The 19,054-nt window shown below is 38.0% G+C and overlaps 1 protein-coding gene across 7 annotated transcripts in view; it reads right to left on the reverse strand.

Annotated features, from left to right (window-relative positions):
- Nucleotides 1–19,054, reverse strand: part of POU2F1 (POU class 2 homeobox 1) — a 54,886-nt gene that overhangs the window by 16,976 nt on the left and 18,856 nt on the right. For 6 of the 7 annotated variants that reach the window (XM_019619962.2, XM_019619960.2, XM_019619968.2 and 3 more), the window contains 3 exons: nucleotides 12,405–12,531; nucleotides 3,106–3,200; nucleotides 658–831 (listed from right to left, as the gene is read on the reverse strand). In XM_019619962.2, the coding sequence (XP_019475507.1) occupies nucleotides 658–831; nucleotides 3,106–3,200; nucleotides 12,405–12,531 (396 nt within the window). The remainder of the gene's footprint in view (nucleotides 1–657; nucleotides 832–3,105; nucleotides 3,201–12,404; nucleotides 12,532–19,054) is intronic. The other variant, XM_003202847.4, reaches the window with a different exon arrangement.

Here is a 19,054-nt window from a genome sequence, read left to right on the forward strand (position 1 = left end):
TCTAATTGTACTCCTCATTCAACCATTTTCACTACATTCAAGATTACTTTTCTTCAGCTCTATTGGTATTTCAGAGCTTTTAAACAAAAAAAAAATAAACCACAATTCCAGTTCATCTCTGCAAGGAGAGAACTTCAAAGGTGACAGTCCTTTCAGGTTTTGTTTAGGAACCTTAGCAAAAGCATTAAATACAGAAATCATTGATGTTTAATAGCAAAATACATTTGAGAGATAAAAAACCCTTTGACAACCAAAGCAACTCCACAGTTGTGACATACTTTTTTTTTTTTAAACACACAGAGCAGTTAATTGTGCTGTAGGATTTTTTTGGAACTTTGTACTTCTGAAGGCAGCTTTAAAGTGCTTTGTCCCATTCATTTTAAATCCTACAGAATGGATAGTGCACATGCAATGACATCTGGAGCTGGTAAATGCATGTACCTGCTGGGAAAATGGCTATGCTTTAAAACCAACAGGGATGTAAGATGGATGTATGGCTTTTTCTGTTATTTCTTAGAAATCTCCTACATAAAGGCCAGAGCATAACCCTATTTAAGAAGGTACTCCTAAGAAAAGGTGGAATTGTAGTCTCCCCCCAGACTTGAAAGATGAGACCTCAGATTCCACACTGGTAGGCACTAAGGTACGCAGTCTCACCTGAGTGAATCCAAGTTTGATCCGTCTTTGTTTGAAAGTCTTGGCAAACTGCTCAAGCTCCTCAAGGTCACTGGGCTCCTCCAAGCTGGGAGTGTCTATTCGCTTTGGTGTTGACTGGCTCTGTGGAAGTGGCTGAATGGGGGTCGCTGCTATTGTGCGTGTTGGGGTTGCTGGCTATTAGGATAGAGGGCAAGGAAAACATGAAAATCAGACTTAAAAGAATAACCAGCAAAAAATAACCTTAGAAAAAGTACAAGAGCTTTCTGTGAGAAAGATCCATGAATTTGACATTTCCATCAATCTGGAAGCTCTTTAAATTTATCTACATTCTTCTCAAGAACAAGCAAACACAACTCAGAAAACTGTATCAATATGACAGTCTTTTAAAGGCTCTGACAGAACCCATTAAAGAAACCTAAGAGATGTTCAGTGCAGCAGATAACCAACAACTTTCATTTGCTACAGAAGCCACTCAAAGAAGACCTGAACACTCCTACTTGATATAGCTCTATTGGCTATATACAGCTAGGTATTCATGCAATTTTAATCATTTAAAAACTGAATTTACTACTTGTATGAAGTCGCAGATTGTCATCAGCCCAAAAGTTTGAACTCTCCTGTATAGTCTTGGAACAGTAAGCACCTAAAGGGGCAGCACACATAGCACACATAACATTCCTCTAATCACCTCTCTTGAGTGACCCAACAATTTGAGAAAGGAAAAAAATACATCGCTCTCTAACCCTTCTGTTTATACTTCCAACAATAAGGGTGACAGCACTGATGATATAAGAAATTAAGTAAAGGCAACCTGCAAAAAAATTAATTCCTTATAGATCTTATTTTACTTCTGCATAAAAGGCAAATCGTCCACAAAGTCAGCACAAGGCTCACTCTTCCTGAATGTCAACATACTAGATACAGAAGTAAGAATTTCTTAAAAAAAATCATAATCTCAACAGGTGAACAAAATACATTAAAATATAATATTGCACAGTTTAGGTTTTATGTGCAGCAGAAACACTGAAAACATGTTTTGGGTACAAACCTCTAACTTCTCACATGCAATAGATAATCTGAGACGCAGAGACAAATCTTTTACTTAAATTATATTCCGTTCAGCTGATTAGCTTTTATATCCTACATCCAACTCCGAAACAACAGGCTCCTTCAGCACAATTCATTCTCAAGTCTATGCAACACCACAGTAGCTTGCAAAGATCCAGAAATGGCTGTTCTAAAATAAAAACTCCATGCATAGCTGAGTCTTTACATAGCTATTGTTTTTCTCCTGGCTTAAGGCAGTACTATCGTGCAATGTATAGCAGATGGTAGAGGAAGGTAAGCATTGATAATTCCATTATTTGAGAAATAATACGATCATGTATGATCTTTCTAGGACTGCAGACATATGTGCCCCATTATTTTTAAATTGACGCTAAACACAGTGAATAATTACTTCACTGTTTTTATTGACTTCATCTCCTTTATATAATTTACTTTGTCTTAGTGGCTTTGATACTTTTTAAAAATCCTAGTATAATCTTTAGTGGAGTCATGCTGCTAACCGAAGTATAAACTATAGAGGTGAGACAAATTTCATTTTCTGCATGGCACATGAAGAGTACTATAGGTGATATAATAGAAAATGTAGTTTTCTAAGACTCTGATAGAGACGGTCATCTCATTACAGACTAAAAATTTCTTACATGTAACCAAGGCAGGAAGATACTGTGTGATGTTACACAGTATTTTAGAAACAGCATGCAATCATGTAACTAAACTGCATAGTAAAACACAGAGAGAAGCGAAATTAAATTTGCAGGCACGTGCAATCTTAGAATTGGTTTTCTTACTGTCTGAGAGCTTAATCATAGAGCTTTAATATTTTAACATATATCTAACAGAAAATTTTAATGCATTTCTGACAATATCTTCACTTTCACAGAAGGTAACGAATAAGACTGGCAGTGACTTGACAATAATAGTGAAACAACATAGCTAGAATAGTGACAGATTACCATTGCAATCTCTAAAAAAGATACTAGCCTGTAATTCTTTTTTTGAGCAGCCTACACCTTGCTCGTCTGAATTTCACAAATGTATAAAGTTTCCAAGAAAACCTTACAAGAAATCAAATGCTCCTCTAGTCCCACTAAATCAAAATGCTAAACACGAAAACTTTCAGCTAAAAATAAAAACTAGGTCCGTGGGGAAAAAATAAAAATAAAAATAAAATAGCACATTCAAGTGGAAAGTTACAAAACTGAAATTACAGGTTATTCCCTTCTACACTGAATTTATCCAGAAAGACAAATTCAATACTATCACCATATTTATACCTGTAGTAAAGCTGTATTTGCTACTGTAACTAAGATACGAAGGGCTTATTCTCTTGCAATGATTCAAATCCCTCAGAAACTCACGAAGTCTAGAAATAAGGCTGACCTGCGAGGCAAGGGTGATGCTTGGCTGAGACTGCAGGAGGTTGGCTTGGCTTTGCTGAGGTAGTTGCGTTAAGAGATTCTGCGCTTGCAGGAGACCTGGAAAGAGAAAAGGGTAGTTTGGGTTTACCTACAGAACAATGACTACAATGTGGAATTAAGTGAAACAAAGCTCTTGCCATATAATCAAAGTTACAAGAAGTCCAAGATGCAAGCCGTTATTTCATCCCTGCAGAAACACCTCCAGACTCTGGACTTTACAGGCCAAAATCTTGTGTTTTTCTGAAGTGTACACGCTGACATAAAGGTGAAACAAAGAAGTCTGCACTACTCTCCTCTGTAAAAACAATTGTAGTGACTGAGGTTCTCCAAGATTTGTGCGCAGGAAGCACTTATTGCCCATTTCAGCTTACAGACATCACAGGCAAACTTGCTGTAACCAATAGCTGATTGAGACACAAGGAGCCATGCAGAAGTAAAAAGGATTGAATGCTAATCAAACATATCAAATGGGCTCCTTGACCATTCCTCTGTCTCTCCATGCTATCCCATGCCAGCTGCTTAACAAGAAGGCAACTTTCTCTGGCAAACTTACGCAAATCACACCAGAAGACAAAACAAGCCCAGGTAACAACCTTCTCTTGGCCAAAATATAGAAGGAATCTTTTGCAAAAATAACAAGATGCTGAACACTGTTTACATCGAGCAAATAAAATAAGCATTACACAGAATATATGAAGCCTCCCACTATAATGAAATGAAAACATTAAAGAAAAATTGAGATTGATGCAACCAATGTACACAAGACGCTCTCACTCAAAAAATTCTCTTACAGTCCACTACTTGTTTGGCTTATTAAATATTTCCAGAAATTGAATAATAGCTTTGCATATATATAATTTAACCAGAAGTTATCTGAAATTTTCTGAATTACTAACTATATTTTTAAAGAGTAATAAACTAGACAAAGATAGTGAATCAGTTCTCTTGACCTTTTTGCAAATAATACTACGGATATTCTGTGTAACTCCTGACTATGCCTATGAACTATTCCTATAACAATTTTAGGCTCTGACTAATTAAATCTACATTTAGCAAGCATTTTCAATAAAGTTCCTAAAAATCGGGAGGTGAATGAGAGGTGACACAGCAACAGCAGACGGATGCTAGTGACCACTCAGAGGACAGAATACCAAGTAGAACACAAAGAAAACTGCACAATTTGAGTTTGCCATAGTCTGTCCAGGCTCATAAGCTGGCAGGGCACATCACTCACAACCAGCTATCTTTTAGCAGAATACAGACAAGGGACACATGAACTAGGACTTAATAAAAAGCAAGTGGGAAACTAGAAGCTTGAGAGAATAAGATCATAGGATATGCAAAAACTATCCTGGAACTATCTAGGTAGACAGGAGAAAATGCACCTTAAGTGAGGGATACTAAACTAAGAATTGTCTTCTGACACTGATTTTAATGTAATAAAATTGTAAGCGAATTTTCCTTATACTAAATAATAGCACAGCACAGACAACTTTGCAAATTTGCTTTGTATCACATGATGAATGTCTCAGCTGCAGTTCTGAAAAATCATGGTGAGGAAACGGGTCAGTTTGAGAAATTTCAAGACTGCTAACTACTAGCACACGTACAATGCTTATTCCAAGGCAAAGATTCGTCTACATGAAAGATTATTTGAGCTACTTGAATCTAATTACTAATTAGAGAACAGTCACCCCTAACTGAAGAACTTTTGACTTCAACTGACAATTTGAAACAGAAAGGCCAAAGCATCACAATTATGCTATAAAGTGGCTGACCAACAATGAGACAAAAAAAGGCATCTAACTGTAACCACACGTGATCTCCAATTTACTTGCTAACACCACGGATCACATGTTACTGACTCATGATTGTAATCAAGAGTACTTAGGATTGTCCTTTTGTTATGCTTTGTCAGTCATGCCTAACCAATCTAGTGGCCTTCTATGATGGAGTGATGGCATTGGTGGACAAAGGGAAGGTGATCAATGTCATTTGCCTAGACTTGAGCAAGGCCTTTGACATGGTCCCCCACCACATCCTTATCTCCAAATTGAAGGGATGTGGATTTGATGGGTGGACCAGTCGATGGATAAGAAATTGATTGATAGGCCACAGACAGAGGGTAGTGATTAACAGTTCTGTGTCCAGGTGGAGGCCGGTAACGAGCAGCGTCCCCCAGGGGTCTGTCTTGGGACCGGTGCCCTTTAACATCTTTATCAACGACATCGATGACAGAATCAAGTGCACCCTCAGCAAGTTTGCTGATGACACCAAGCTCAGAAAACAAATGGTATCCTGGACTCTTCTGAGCCAGAAGGGCCAGGGAGGTGATTGTCACCCTCTACTCTGCCCTTGTGAGGCCCCATCTGGAGTACTGTGTCCAGGTCCCAGTACAAAAAAAGACAGGGAGCTGTTGGAGAAGGTCCAGAGTAGGGCCACAAAGATGATCAGAGGGCTGGGGTACCTTTCCTGTGAAGACAGGCTGAGGGAGCTGGGTTTGTTCGTCTTGGAGAAAAGAAGGCTACGGGATGATGACCTCATTGCAGCCTTTCAGTACCTAAAGGGAGCCTACAAACAAGAGGGGAATCAACTCTTTGAAAAGGTAGATAATGGCAGGACAACGGGAAATGGTTTTAAGTTGAAGGAAGGTTTAGGTTGGATATCAGGGGAATTTCTTTACAGAGAGAGTGGTGAGATGATGGAACAGCTTGCTCAGAGAAGTTGTGGGTGCCCCGTCCCTGGAGGTGTTCAAGGCCAGATTGGATGGGGCCCTGGGCAGCCTGGTCTAGTGTTGAATGGGGTGGTTGGTGGCCCTGCCTGTGGCAGGGGGGTTGGAGATTCATGATCCTTGAGGTCCCTTCCAACCCTGGCCATTCTGTGATACCAGGTGGCTCTGTAAATGAATAACCTCAAAGAAATCCCACAGGATATTTTTCTGGCAATAACACTTTGCTAAAGAGCACACAATGACTATGCGTTTCCTCATTTTATTCTTGCTCATATATTCTGAAGTAATTGTCACTGAAGGACAGAATAAAATACCCTGAACATGTTTCACACACATATAAATACTGATGCTAAGTCCCTCAGAAAGAAACTGGAGAAAGAAAAAGTTAAACTTCTAGATGACCAGAATAATAATTAGGAATCAGAGAAAGCAGCTGAACTGTTTTAGTAAAGTATGCATCTCTCTCATTTACTTTCCAAACAGTTGTCATGTATACATCAGACTCTTATCAACTTCCTCATGTTGGCAAACACAGTTTAGCTCTTTTCAGACAAGACTTGTACTAGTTCAAGCTTTGCTCTTGTTTTTTTTTTCCCCATGATTATTACTCCCCATGCTTTGGTCCAAGAAAACTTCAGTGACAGTACAGAGCCCTTAGCATAGCTTTTAAAAACAGTTTAAGTACAAAATGGCATCTTTTAGGCAACTGCAGTGGCACTGGTGTTTCAGACTGGTTTGCTTCCTTGTGGACTGATACTGGTGCCATGCTGTTAATTGTCTTTATTACTAAAATGGACAATAGAGCAGAATATACTCTCAGCAAGTTTGTGGACAACATCAAATAGGAGAGCAGTCAATAGACTAGAAGCTAGGGTCCAGGCTAGCTGGACAAATGGAACCTCACGAAGATCAACGGAAGTAAATACAAAGTCCTGGATATGGGCTAGAATAATCTAGTACAGCAATACAGGCTGTGCACTTACAGTCTAGAGAATAGTTTTGCAGAAAAACACCTGGGAGGGGGGGCAACAAAACAGCTCTACGCTCTTTTAACAATTACATCTTAGGTCATATTAATTAGTCAGAAAACAGTCAGTAGGTAGGACACTGATTCTACCTAAGTAAGACCATATAAAAAATATGTCCAGCCTGCGCTGGGCTGCCCAATACATCTCCAGAACAAGACACAATGACATCCCAGATTTCATACATTCAAGGCCTATCAAAATGGCTAACAAGTTAACAGTCACACAAGGAATGTGCCATAAACCTGTTTCGTTTCAGCTACTGCTGTCTTCAAGTATAGAAATGGACTATTCTTGAGGGTGTGCTCAATAGTAAGCAGCAACAGATAGAAGCAAGAACACAGAAAACTCCATCTAAATAAAGAGAGTTGTTTTTCTAGGCAATTTTCTGTGTGTGGACGTTTTTTGTTATGCTTTTTTAAATTGAGAGAAGTGCCTGAAGAATCTCTAGCCTTGAAGATGTTCAAAAAACAACTAGACCAGTCTCTGAGACCATTACTGTTAATAGAACAGACGGATAAGAACACTACAAAATCTCTATACAGTCCCTTTCAACCTATGTGATTTTATTTTTTTTTTAATCCATAAGAAATACTGTACTTACATACCTAACCTTGCAGAGACAGAACGCAGAATAGAGGGTCAGAAATAGTAAGAGTACACCAGTTTTACTGCACTAATACTGGAAAATAAATCATTTATATGAAACTGATTGTATGGATAATTGTATGGGTGTATAGAAGGTAACATGCAAGAAAAGTCTGGTGTTTTAGAGGTATCTAATTTTGTTTTAAATACTTAAAGTAAAGGCATCTACAATCACCCAGAACTTCTCCTCTAATATCTACAAGTAATGTGAATAACAGCTCAAGCCAAAGACTTTCTGCCAACCAACAGTCCCTAAGGACTGATCTGGGGTTTAGTTGCTATTGTCTAAAACTAAGCAAACATTGAAGTGCAAATTTTTTCAGCGTAATTTTTAAAATGTTGGACCATCATCATAATCATAATACATAATTTATCTCTGAGCTCCCTAAAAGAATGAATTTTTTCACTGATGAAAAAACTTGACTGCTTTTTCTCTGCCAAAGCTGTTCATTTTCTCACAGATGTACCCTGGAAGTTGGCACGTACAAAGCAAAACCATTACATGATCATAATTTGATTAAATGGGAAAAAAAAAATGAAAAGAGAAGTATTAGACTACACATTATATACATTGTTATTTGATCAACTTCACTGATGACTATAAATGCAAAGAAACTCCTGGTCACTTCGGCATACCTCATTTTATCTAATCCAGATCTTCTAAAGAGGGGACTAAGAGCTGGAAACATACTAGGAATCAACACAGTAGAGAAAGTACTAATCTACAGATCCCCACAAATACATTGCACAGATATTATGCCACCACACGCTGCTGTACCGTTTGCAGGATTCAGTTAACTTCTAGGATCAGTTCAAGAACATGGATGCATACATGCTGAAGCTGGTAAACTGCAGTTTTGAAGAAATATCACTTCATTGATCTATGTAAAGGTGCTGGCACCCTCCTACATTTTTATCTACTGATGCTATTTGGATTTTTAGCTCTGAAGTCTTGATTTCAAAGCAGGTAGTAAATGTTAAGGACTTAATTCATATCTTGGTAATGAATACTTGTAGCCCAGGGGGAAAAAAATAAAATAAAATCACCCTTTAAATCACTGCTCTCAAATTATTCCCGATTCCAATTTAAGTTTTTCCCTCTTGTTTGGGGAATGAATATGAGTTAGTTATATTTTATTCAACTGTTGTGTCACCAAATATACTGTCATTAAGATGCTCTTGAGAATGAAGAGCAGGATCTCCTTATCTGCATATTGATGCATCAAAGCACTTGTACCTGGTTCACACAGCACATCAGTAACAAAATAATGAGGAGTCCTACAAGCACACTGCAGGTACGCAGTCTCAGAAGAGACAAACAGTTGCTTGTTACAAATGTGATGTATCAAAAAGAAACAGAGGTGATTTTTTCTTGTTTTTTTTGTTGTTGTTGTTGTTTTTTTGTTGTTATTGTTTTGTTTTGTTTTTTTTAATTCCAAAACACAACTAGAAAGTATCTGAGAACAGGAACGAATTTGGCCTACTGCCACCATATCAGGTATTTTTACAATAAGAAAAAAATCAAAGGAGGTCTTCAATAATAAACAGCAACATCCTGAGAATAGGTAGGCTCAGATTCAATGTTTAAAGCTAAACAGGAACTTTTCTTCCACATCTGCTTTTCTGGAGACTTTCCTCATGTTTCTAAACCAGTTCTCTCTTCTTGACAATGATGCAATCTTTCCTCACGTCTTACCTTCTGTATACAGGATGAATTTAAATGAAATTGAGCACTATTTCCCCTCTCCATTCAGATTTTTACTAATATAATTTTTATTGGCAGTATCTTCCAAGAAGAAAGGCAAACAGTCATTCAAGTGTAATATTTTTGAGAAGCAGCTACAATTGCAGTAAAGGACACTGAACTGGTGATTCTAGAGACAAATCTATTACTTCACAGAATACAAGATACATGAGGTATAAAGAATATTAGGTACTACATCCCTGAATGTAACTGTAACAAAATATGGAGATAATAATTGTTCTGAGTAAGAAATTATTCCAAATTTCTACTTCCACTTAGTCTTCTACTTATCTGCTGAGGCTTTGGGTTCCTTTGGGTTCCTTTGGGTATGACGCCATCTATTACAAGCTATGATAAAACAAAGCTTTACAATTTATTTATTTTTTTTAATATAAGCTCCTGTATAACTAGAAATCATGTGTAAAAGGAAGACAATTACACTACAGACAGAGCAGCAGACTTAAGGAAGAATTTCACATCTGCTACTGTGATCTACGCATTGAAGAAAGCAGAATGACAAACTGATTTTTTAATTAATATCCGGTTTTCTAGTTTTCTGAAAAATTTTGCAAGTTAGTCCTTTCGAGGATTTAAGCCACCAAATTCAGCCCCTTCCAAGAATGTATAAAAGTTTGCTGATGACTGCGTCGCTCTACCTCCACCATCTCTTCAAGCAGGAGATGCTTCTCTCCACCTAATGTTTACATTTCTTCTATGACCCTGCTTAGTGATGTTATTCTTCATCCATTTCCCTCAATACTATTCTTATCTACTAAAAATAATGTTTCTCATGCACATAACTATGCGACACGAACAAAAAATGCAATGTAGTATGAAGCAACAGATTTCTTCCAGAACAGATAATCTATAAATATGAACTTTTATTTTAGTTACTAAGTGGATGCATAAAGCTGCACACGCTACTTATAAGGCATCCAAAAAAGTTTAGTGTCTTAAAGAAACATCTATGTTAGTTTCTGTAATTTTTTTTGTTTTATGAATTTGACGAATGGAGCAATGGGACAAGAACAAAATTGTGAAGTCTGCTCAACAGAAATGATAAAATAAAAATACATATTTTCTCAATCGTTCTTATAAATGATAACATACTGTTCGAGACTGTCTAACAATAACTATGAAATACTGCAGAATGTCATACCTAGAAAGTGAGATAAGGACTATTATGACATACATCTTGCTTTATCATTGAGTGCTCATGAAGAAAATTAGATCCATTCAAGCATTTCAGTTTGGAAAGCTGTCACACACTAGAGGCTGATGGTCAGAATACAGAATATAAATCTTCCTATATTTTTGAACTATTCAGTTGTCCAGGCTGCACATTATCAGTAAAACATGGTGTTTCTACACACACTGCGTCAGTGATGACAGCAATATGCAGGCCTCAACTGCAGTAAAGAAATCACTTTCAGAGCAGTTCCCTGCAAAATAAACTGAAAACATTTTCTGGTAGCTATTTCAGAAGATTTAAAACAAAAACCTTCCCTTCAATTCTATAACACAAAACTCATGTCGAGAGATGAATAAAATATGCTTCTGATAGTTCCACCACTCTTTGAGAAGCATCTTCAGAAGTATTTTAGAAAACCCAGGAGAAATACTCTGAAAACTGTAGGCAGATATGAATAATGATTGCTAAATTTTTCAAAACAATGTTTTTTTTGCTTGTTATTTCCTTAAAGGAGTATTTTAAAGTTTAAACAATCATGAAGATTCTTGAACAAAACTTTGGTGAAGTTTGATATCTTCTAAAAACTGTATGTAAAGCTTTTAAATTCTGCCTCATTTCAAGAAAGAAGTGTAACACTAAATGCCTCACTTAGCTGTTTTCTACCACTGCTGACATAAAGTTTCCTAAAATCAAGTATTGTTAAAAAAAGGTTAATTTTGACTAATCTTTTATTCAAATATTAGTGCATTCAGTTTCAGCATAATGAAAAGTCAGTTCTCCAGTCATACTACGTAAGAAGAAATGATGCATGCGTGCACACACACACACACACACACACACACACACACACACACACACACACACACACAAAACCCAACAACCTAAAAGGAACGGAAGAAAATAAGGTAGCAAAAACTCTTCAGCCATGAAGGATATGCATTCTGAACAAGAACCTTTGGATTTCCAGGGCCTGAACAACTAAAGGTTCATGTAGAAAATAAGAGAAGAAAAGACCATTTGATTGTATCAGCACTGAGTCTATTATCTGCAACCAAACACAGCTGCCTGAGGGCATCAACAAAGAGTGCAATCGGTACTGTAATGTATTGCAACATTAGTTCTGACAGTGAAGATCCTATGCAATATCTTAACTAGCATGGCACTACTTTCTACCACTATCTTGATTTGGCTTTAAAATGCAAGCTATAGCACATCTCCAGGCTTTTACCTCTTAGGATTCTGCCTACGAATTCTGGAGTGCTGTCTTCCCAGTAGGCTTCCTTAGAATCAGAGGATCCATGGAATCATAGAATTCCATAGGCTTGCATCTTGGGTTGGAAGGGATCTCAAGGATCATCTAGCTTCACCTACCTTGCTGCATGCAGGGCTGCCATCCACTAAATCAGGCACAGGTTGCTTAGGACCCCATCCAAACTGGCCTTGAACATCTCCAAGGACATGGCATCCACAGTTTCTCTGGGCATCCTGTGCCAATGCCTCACCACTCTTTCAGAGAAAATTTTTCCTGTCATTTGATCTAAATCTCCCATCTTTTAGTTTAAAACTGTTTCCCCTTGTCCTATTACTATCTACCAGTGTAAAAATTTGATATCATTCCTTCCTTCTTCACAATCTATCCAGAAACTCATGATGCAGTATTTCCCAAGAGTCCTTGTTACTAAGTGTCCCCATAACATGAACTCTGGATTGTTTCTCCTTGAGAAGTCAGCTACACAAACTCTGATGAGGCTGAGATCTAATATCCAGAAAGGGCCAACCTGTTAGACAGGAATCCTAATTGCAATACTGTTACTTTTCCCAGGGAATACCAACAGATAATGAAGGTGTATAAACCTCCCTGGTTCCGCTTTTTCCTCAAAAAAGCTATGTAGGATTTTCTTTTCTGGCAAGGAGCACTTACCCTGCTGCCCCTGCGGTGTTTGTGAGATGATGAACTGTGCTGGCTGCAAGTTGGTTGTTGGATGCACCAACACAAACTGTTGCAGGTTGAGATTCTGCTGCTGAAGCTGCTGCAAGTGCTGCAAATCCTTAAGGAAACAGGGGAAGGGGGAAAAAAAAAAAAAAGAGGAAAAAAAGAAAAAGGAAAAAGAGCTGTTGTTACACATTTATGTCAGCCATGATTCCTAATTAAACTATATGTTAAATATAGCAGTCCTGCTACTAAAACACTTTTAGACTGGTACTGTGAATTTCACTGCCCTACAAAAAAAACCACAAAACCAACAAAAACTGCTTGCCAAACAACACAGCAAAAAATTTCTAACATTGTTCTGCTTTAATTAAAAAAATATCAGTTTCCCGCCCCCTCAACCAAAACGTCTAAGTTTCTAAATACTTGTCAGCACTTTTATTTTCGGATTTATGTTTAATGATGCAACTTCTGCTACAACATTTGTTGTATTTGTTAACAAATCCAGCATATTTTTGCTAGGAGCTACAACGGCTGCTCTGAAGGTAATGTCTCCTATTTTATTATGTTGGCCCATAATGCCAGAGGCGGATGTTGGTGGTATGGCAGTAGAGACTGAACCCTCCCACCAATATCCCATTACATGTTGTTGCCATGCGACAGATAGCAGCAGAGGGGCAGTCTGATATGGGAATACGTATGAAGCAAAGGGGTGTCGCTGAATTTCTCTATGTGGAAAAATGGCACTCACTGACATTCACTGATGCTTGTTGAATGTTTATGGAGACCAAATAGTGGATGTGAGCACAGTGAGGCAGTGGGTGGTGCTTCAGTAGTGGTGACAGAGGCAGTGGGTCACCTCCACTGGTGCAGATTTTTATGAGCATGGTATACAGGCTCTTGTTTATCACTAACAAAAATGCACAGCAAATGGTGGTGACTGTTGAAAATAGTGTTTTGTTGCTGAAAATTTTCCCTATCAAATAGTGTTACTGTGCTCTTTGTATCTGTTACATTTTCCATAGAAATAAATAGGAGGCATTGCTTTCAGAGCAGCCTATGTATTTTTGTTTATAACAACAGTCTGCAAGTACCATTTTAGTTAGTAACAGGAAAGCAAAAAATTATATAGATTCCTTGTTTGCGCTCTAGTTATTCAGGTCAAATTTTGGGAAGCAGCTAACCCAAATAGTAAGCAAATACATTTGATTAGTTTTCAATCAAATTACAATAAATGTAGTAGACACAGCTACCCAAGCACTGCACTATCGTAGAACTCTACTTTTATGTATTTAAACCATTCAGAACTGTTGCTTTTTATAACTGATTCGTTTTGACATAAATGCTGATCTCTGAACCATCAAGAAAAATTGACTGATGAAGAAAATTCTCCAGCTAAACTTGTTTAGCTGGAAAATAAAAAACCAAAACTACAAAATAAAAATCACACCAAAATAGCCTTTTAAAACTTCATCAGAGAAGGAGATAACAAGAGTAACCAAAATTTGAAAGCTGAAGCACAGTATAAAGTTAGCCAACAGAACAGCAGCAATCTGCATAAATTATCCATACACACACACACAGTCTTTCCCAGAAGAAGCTATTTCAAGGAGTGTGCTGCTTGCCAAGCAGGTAGATAAAAGTCAGAAAATATCTCCCACATTTACAAGTTCCAATTAAAACAAAATTAAAAAGCTGTCCAAAACTTTCTTTCAGGTAAGCTGCTTAGATACTCAAGTATCTGCTTGCTGACAGAAAGCTTCAGCCAGGTCTACCAGTGTCCAAAGGCTAACACCACCAGGCCACTCCTAAACCAGCACTCAAGTATGACTGCATGAATGGCGCTGCTCACATTATTGTACCTCTAAATGTACCTCTAAAGCGAAATGAAAGTGAGTCAGACTAACAAAGACCCACTTCTTAAGGCTTGTAAACTGATGCAGGTTACTAAGCACTCACACAAGCTGCTCTGCCAGCAGATATGAAAGGTCATTAACTGCTAAGCAGCAGAGACAGTGTTGAAAAGTCAAGACAGTGTCAAGGATGACTTTTTATAACAAACAAAACAACGATTCGCAATATATATCTGTCTGGGTCATTATGTTATTTTTAAGATGTTAAACTAAGACTTAAAAGCTCCAACAATCTTCTGAGGAGGTGAGATGGGAATGTCAGGAAGGCAGTTAGGGAGTTAAAGAATCCACTGACTCATGAGACCTCAAGACATGCATTACAAGAAAATGACTACTTAACCTGCATTTATAAAGGCACTGGCCATCAGCCACTTCATCAAGTTCAGTCAAAAGTACGCTGAATAATAATATGGCAGACAGACACCAGATGGCACTGACCAAACAACGGAAACCTCTATTTTAAAAGAAAATGGCAAAATAACAAAAGGCCCCATGGCACAGGGTGTTTTTAAGTTGATAGTATTGTTTGCTTTTGGAAAATTTGGATACTGCAACCATTCCTACAGAACTGAGGCTAATTTCCTTCCTTAAAAGATAGGCTTCTTCCTTTTTTTTTTTTTTTTCTTCCAGGAATGTTCCAAGTTTCTTCTGGCTTCATGTTAAAAGCTATATTGGCTAGAAATGTTATTAAAATCTCCTACTTCTTGAGCCCAACGCGACACAAACCTCTACTCATTTATTGATACTCATTACTCTCTACTGGTCACCCTTCCAGACTGAGCAAACCCTCCAGAACAGTGGGTCTCACACAGAACTGGATGTGAGAACTAAATGCAGAGAAAGAAATAGAACAAATAGGGCAAGGTGACTATGGCTGAGAATCTTGGGTGGGAAAAAAAAGAAATGAAGAGAGGCTAAAAGATGAAAATAACAACAAAAAAAAGTATAAATCCAAAAAACAGAGCTAAGAAGAAAGTTTTGAGGAAAAAAAAGTATGGACAGAGATAGTGGGCCTCCTCCCCTAAAGCAAGCTAATTAGAAATTCCCAAATGACATAGTATATCTCAAATGATTTGAAAAACCACAAGAGAAAGAAGTACGTATGAAGAAAAAAACAACAAACCAAGAGTACTAAAAACCAGGACAGGGTGTATGGTAGTGCAGGCATGTCCAGCCTACAGCCCGCATGCAGCCCAGCACAGCCCACAATGTTACCCACCCCATGCTACGCCAGACCCTCATGGCAGTGGCTCTTCCCACTGAGCAGCCCGCCTGGGCCTCAGCACCAACAGAACATCAGTGTGCTGCTAACCCCAGCTGGGCTGAAGCCAGGGCACAGGGCACAGCACCGTGCCAGCTCAAGTGATGGCAAATAATGTTACGCATTTTGATACACTAGCTAAACACAGTCCTGTGAACAGAGAAGAATTATGCAGCCATGCTTTCCATGTTGATAGAGGAATATGAGAGTAGGTCACATATTCCACTGTTGGTTTTTTTTTGGCTTTGTTCCTCTTTTCTGTATGTTTTAATAAAAACCATTATAAATCAACATAAATTTTGTAATTTACAGACATTGACTATATTATATTTTATGATAGCTGCTCCAAAAGCAATGCCTCCTATTTTATTATGTTGGCCCACAACATCAGAGGTAGATGCTGGTGTGGTATGACAGCAGAGGTAGAACCCTCCCATGTTTTTGCTGTACGACAGATGGTTGAAGAAGGGATAGCCTGACAAAACGGTGTCGAATATGGAAGCGCATAAGAAGCAAAGGTGTGGAACTGAATTCCTCCGTGTAGGAAAAATGGCACCCAATCACATTCATCAATGCCTGAAGAACGGCTGTGAAGACCAAACAGTGGATGGCAGCACAGTGAGGTGGTGAGAGGTGCATTCCAGCAGTGACAACAGTGACAGTGAGTCACCTCCACCAGTACAGATTTTTTTTTTTTTAACAAGTGTAGCATGCAGCCTCCTGTTCAACTGGAAAAAAATGCAGAGCTAATGGTGGTGACTATGTGAAAAAACAGATTTGCCTCTAAGAACTTGGTCAAACAGTGTTGTTGTGTTCTTTGTATCTGTTATCATTTCCATGGAAGCAAGTAGGAGGCATTACTTTCGGAGCAATGTACATATATGCAGGCCAAGACAATTCCTCTTCACACAGTGTGGACCAGGCAAGCCAAAAGACTGGACAATCACACAGCAGCATATCTGTTCTTCAAATAGAAGAACTTTTTGTTTAAGGGTACCCAGTTAAAACATAGTAGCTCTTATTGTCAGACTCTTACACTTTAATATGAGAAAAATTTAAAACTGAGGTGTCAAGAGAACTGGTGTAAGTAATCTTTTTCTCTGAATCTGCTTAGGTAAATGGTATCTTGACTGAGTCTTGTTTAAATATAGAAATATAATTATGTAACTTAGAATAGAAACACCACCTCCAAAGCTATTCACTCAAATAGCCCCACCAATCTTTCAAATTCATTTGAAATCCAACTTTATTTCTACCTCTGGAAAGATTTATTATTTTCTTGTAGCTCTACAAAAAAATCTCCTGACATCAACCATGTGAACAATCTCTGACACAGTTTTCTTAGGCTATTCCTTGTGAAATTATACACATTACGATTTGGAAAACAAGTATGTAGAAAGAGAGGGAAAGACTTTTGAGGAAGCAAATTTTCTCGTGTTTCCCATGAAGTTAGAAAGATCAAACCAATCCAATTCCTATTTCTGCCAAGAAGAGTGGAACATTTTGATACAAGGACTTTTTTTTAAATCCAAAGTTCTAAATTCAATACCATTATCTTAAGTAAGAACTTCACCACAAACTTAAGTATCTCTGCCATTTTGAAGTTTACATCATATAAACTCTGATGATGCATCCTGAAAACAAGCAAAGAAGTTTCCAAAGAAATCAAAACTTGGTACAATTGCTTAGTGACGATTTAGCATCAGCTCACAGCAGCAGTACTGACATCTTACCAGATTTCTGCAGCAGATACCTTACATTAACCGCAGCACACATTAAAGAAGTCGTGCTTGTGCAATTAGCTAATTAAAATAAATATGGTAATCCCCCTGCTGCAGAGACCTGCCAGTTAATCAATTATTCAAAAACCATAAAATAAAATAAACACTCAGCAATTTGTGTAATCAGCTATGTGTTTACAATAGCAACACAAAGCTGAGCACCACTCACAGAAAGGTGTTGAGATGGGTCGAAAAGCAAAGTGGTATCCAACTACAAACCTACACTGTGGAAGTTTTCCATAAAACATCACAAATTATGTCCAACAGCTGCACAAATTACACCCTGCACTTTTATGATAAGAGAAGCAAAATAATCAACCAAGCTATGCATAAACTGGAACAACCTATCCTGAAATGAACTGTTAAACCTAATGGTTAAGAAATTAGGAATCTCTCAGTATATAAGTGAAACTTTTAATTTGTTCCACTTGCACTACAAATACACTTTATATGGTGACAACTGCATGATCACTTGCTATTTGTTTCCAGAGAACCTTTACTTTATTCAAGCACACAAAACCAGATCTTCCAAAGTGAGTTGTTTATTTGATGGCATATGCTCGATTGTTTCAACTCTACTCAAATCCTTCTCTGAAGACTTTGAAATTCTGGAGAAAAAAACCCACAGTGCTGAACTAGTAATTGTAAATGCTTCACGTATTTTCACAGCATCTCAACACAGTGGAAGAATAGGATAGCAACATCTCGCACACGCGCAAAACTGCCTCTAGAAGTATCAATATCAACCACACTGCTGGCATATTTGCAACAAGTGTAAAGCCAGAAACGTCAAGGTACAGATTTGATATGAAATTTTAACACTGGTTCAGTAAAGCAGACCTCCTATCTTAGGTTGCACATGTGAAGAACAAGAGGCACAACTATGGATCATTTAAGTTTAGGGTAAAAGATTTGCAGAACATCAGATAAGAACTCTGACAGATGCACAGATTGGAGCTGGATGCTAAACATCAACTTCCTCTTCCACTCCTTCATTTCCTACAAACAAACGCTTAATAAAACAGAGATGGTCTTGGGTATTAAGTTTCCTTGAACATTATATTTTTGAGTCACCTCCAAATCATGACATTGAATTGCGATCCTTTGCTAAATGCAGTCATTTGTTCATGTGACTTAAGTGTCACAGTGCACCAAGAGGCTTAGTGGGCATCAGCACTGGCTTTTGAATTTGGGCTTTTGGTTTGGCACCCCAGTGGCCTCTAAAAGGACAGCCACAGAGGTCAGAACTTTCAGAACAGCATCACAGTCCACTTCAGCCAATGCAAAACTGATGATAGAACCAGGCTCTTACTCCACTGGTGGACAACTGCAATAAAGGAATAGCACATTTCAACAGTGGACCTCACAAATAATTGTGACATTTCTATTGTTTTACTTAATCAGCTATCATCTTCACTACTTAGACACTTCACCCTAGTTGAACACAAGAGAAAATATTCTGAGGTCAGCCAGTCTTATAAGGCTGCTCAGTGTAAGAAGTAACCTTGGAGATTACATACCCAACATACTTTGCACAGCTAGACCAATCAAACTGCAGTATTACATACCAAGAACCTTAGCCTATGAAGAGATGGACTCCAATGTTGGCAAAACAATCACCTACAGGTAGTACTCATGATGTCTGTAATCTACACCTGGTTCCCCTTGTCCAGAAATCTACAGAGT

Source organism: Meleagris gallopavo, chromosome 1 (assembly GCF_000146605.3).
Source record: "Meleagris gallopavo isolate NT-WF06-2002-E0010 breed Aviagen turkey brand Nicholas breeding stock chromosome 1, Turkey_5.1, whole genome shotgun sequence".
NCBI classification, from domain to species: Eukaryota; Metazoa; Chordata; class Aves; order Galliformes; family Phasianidae; genus Meleagris; species Meleagris gallopavo.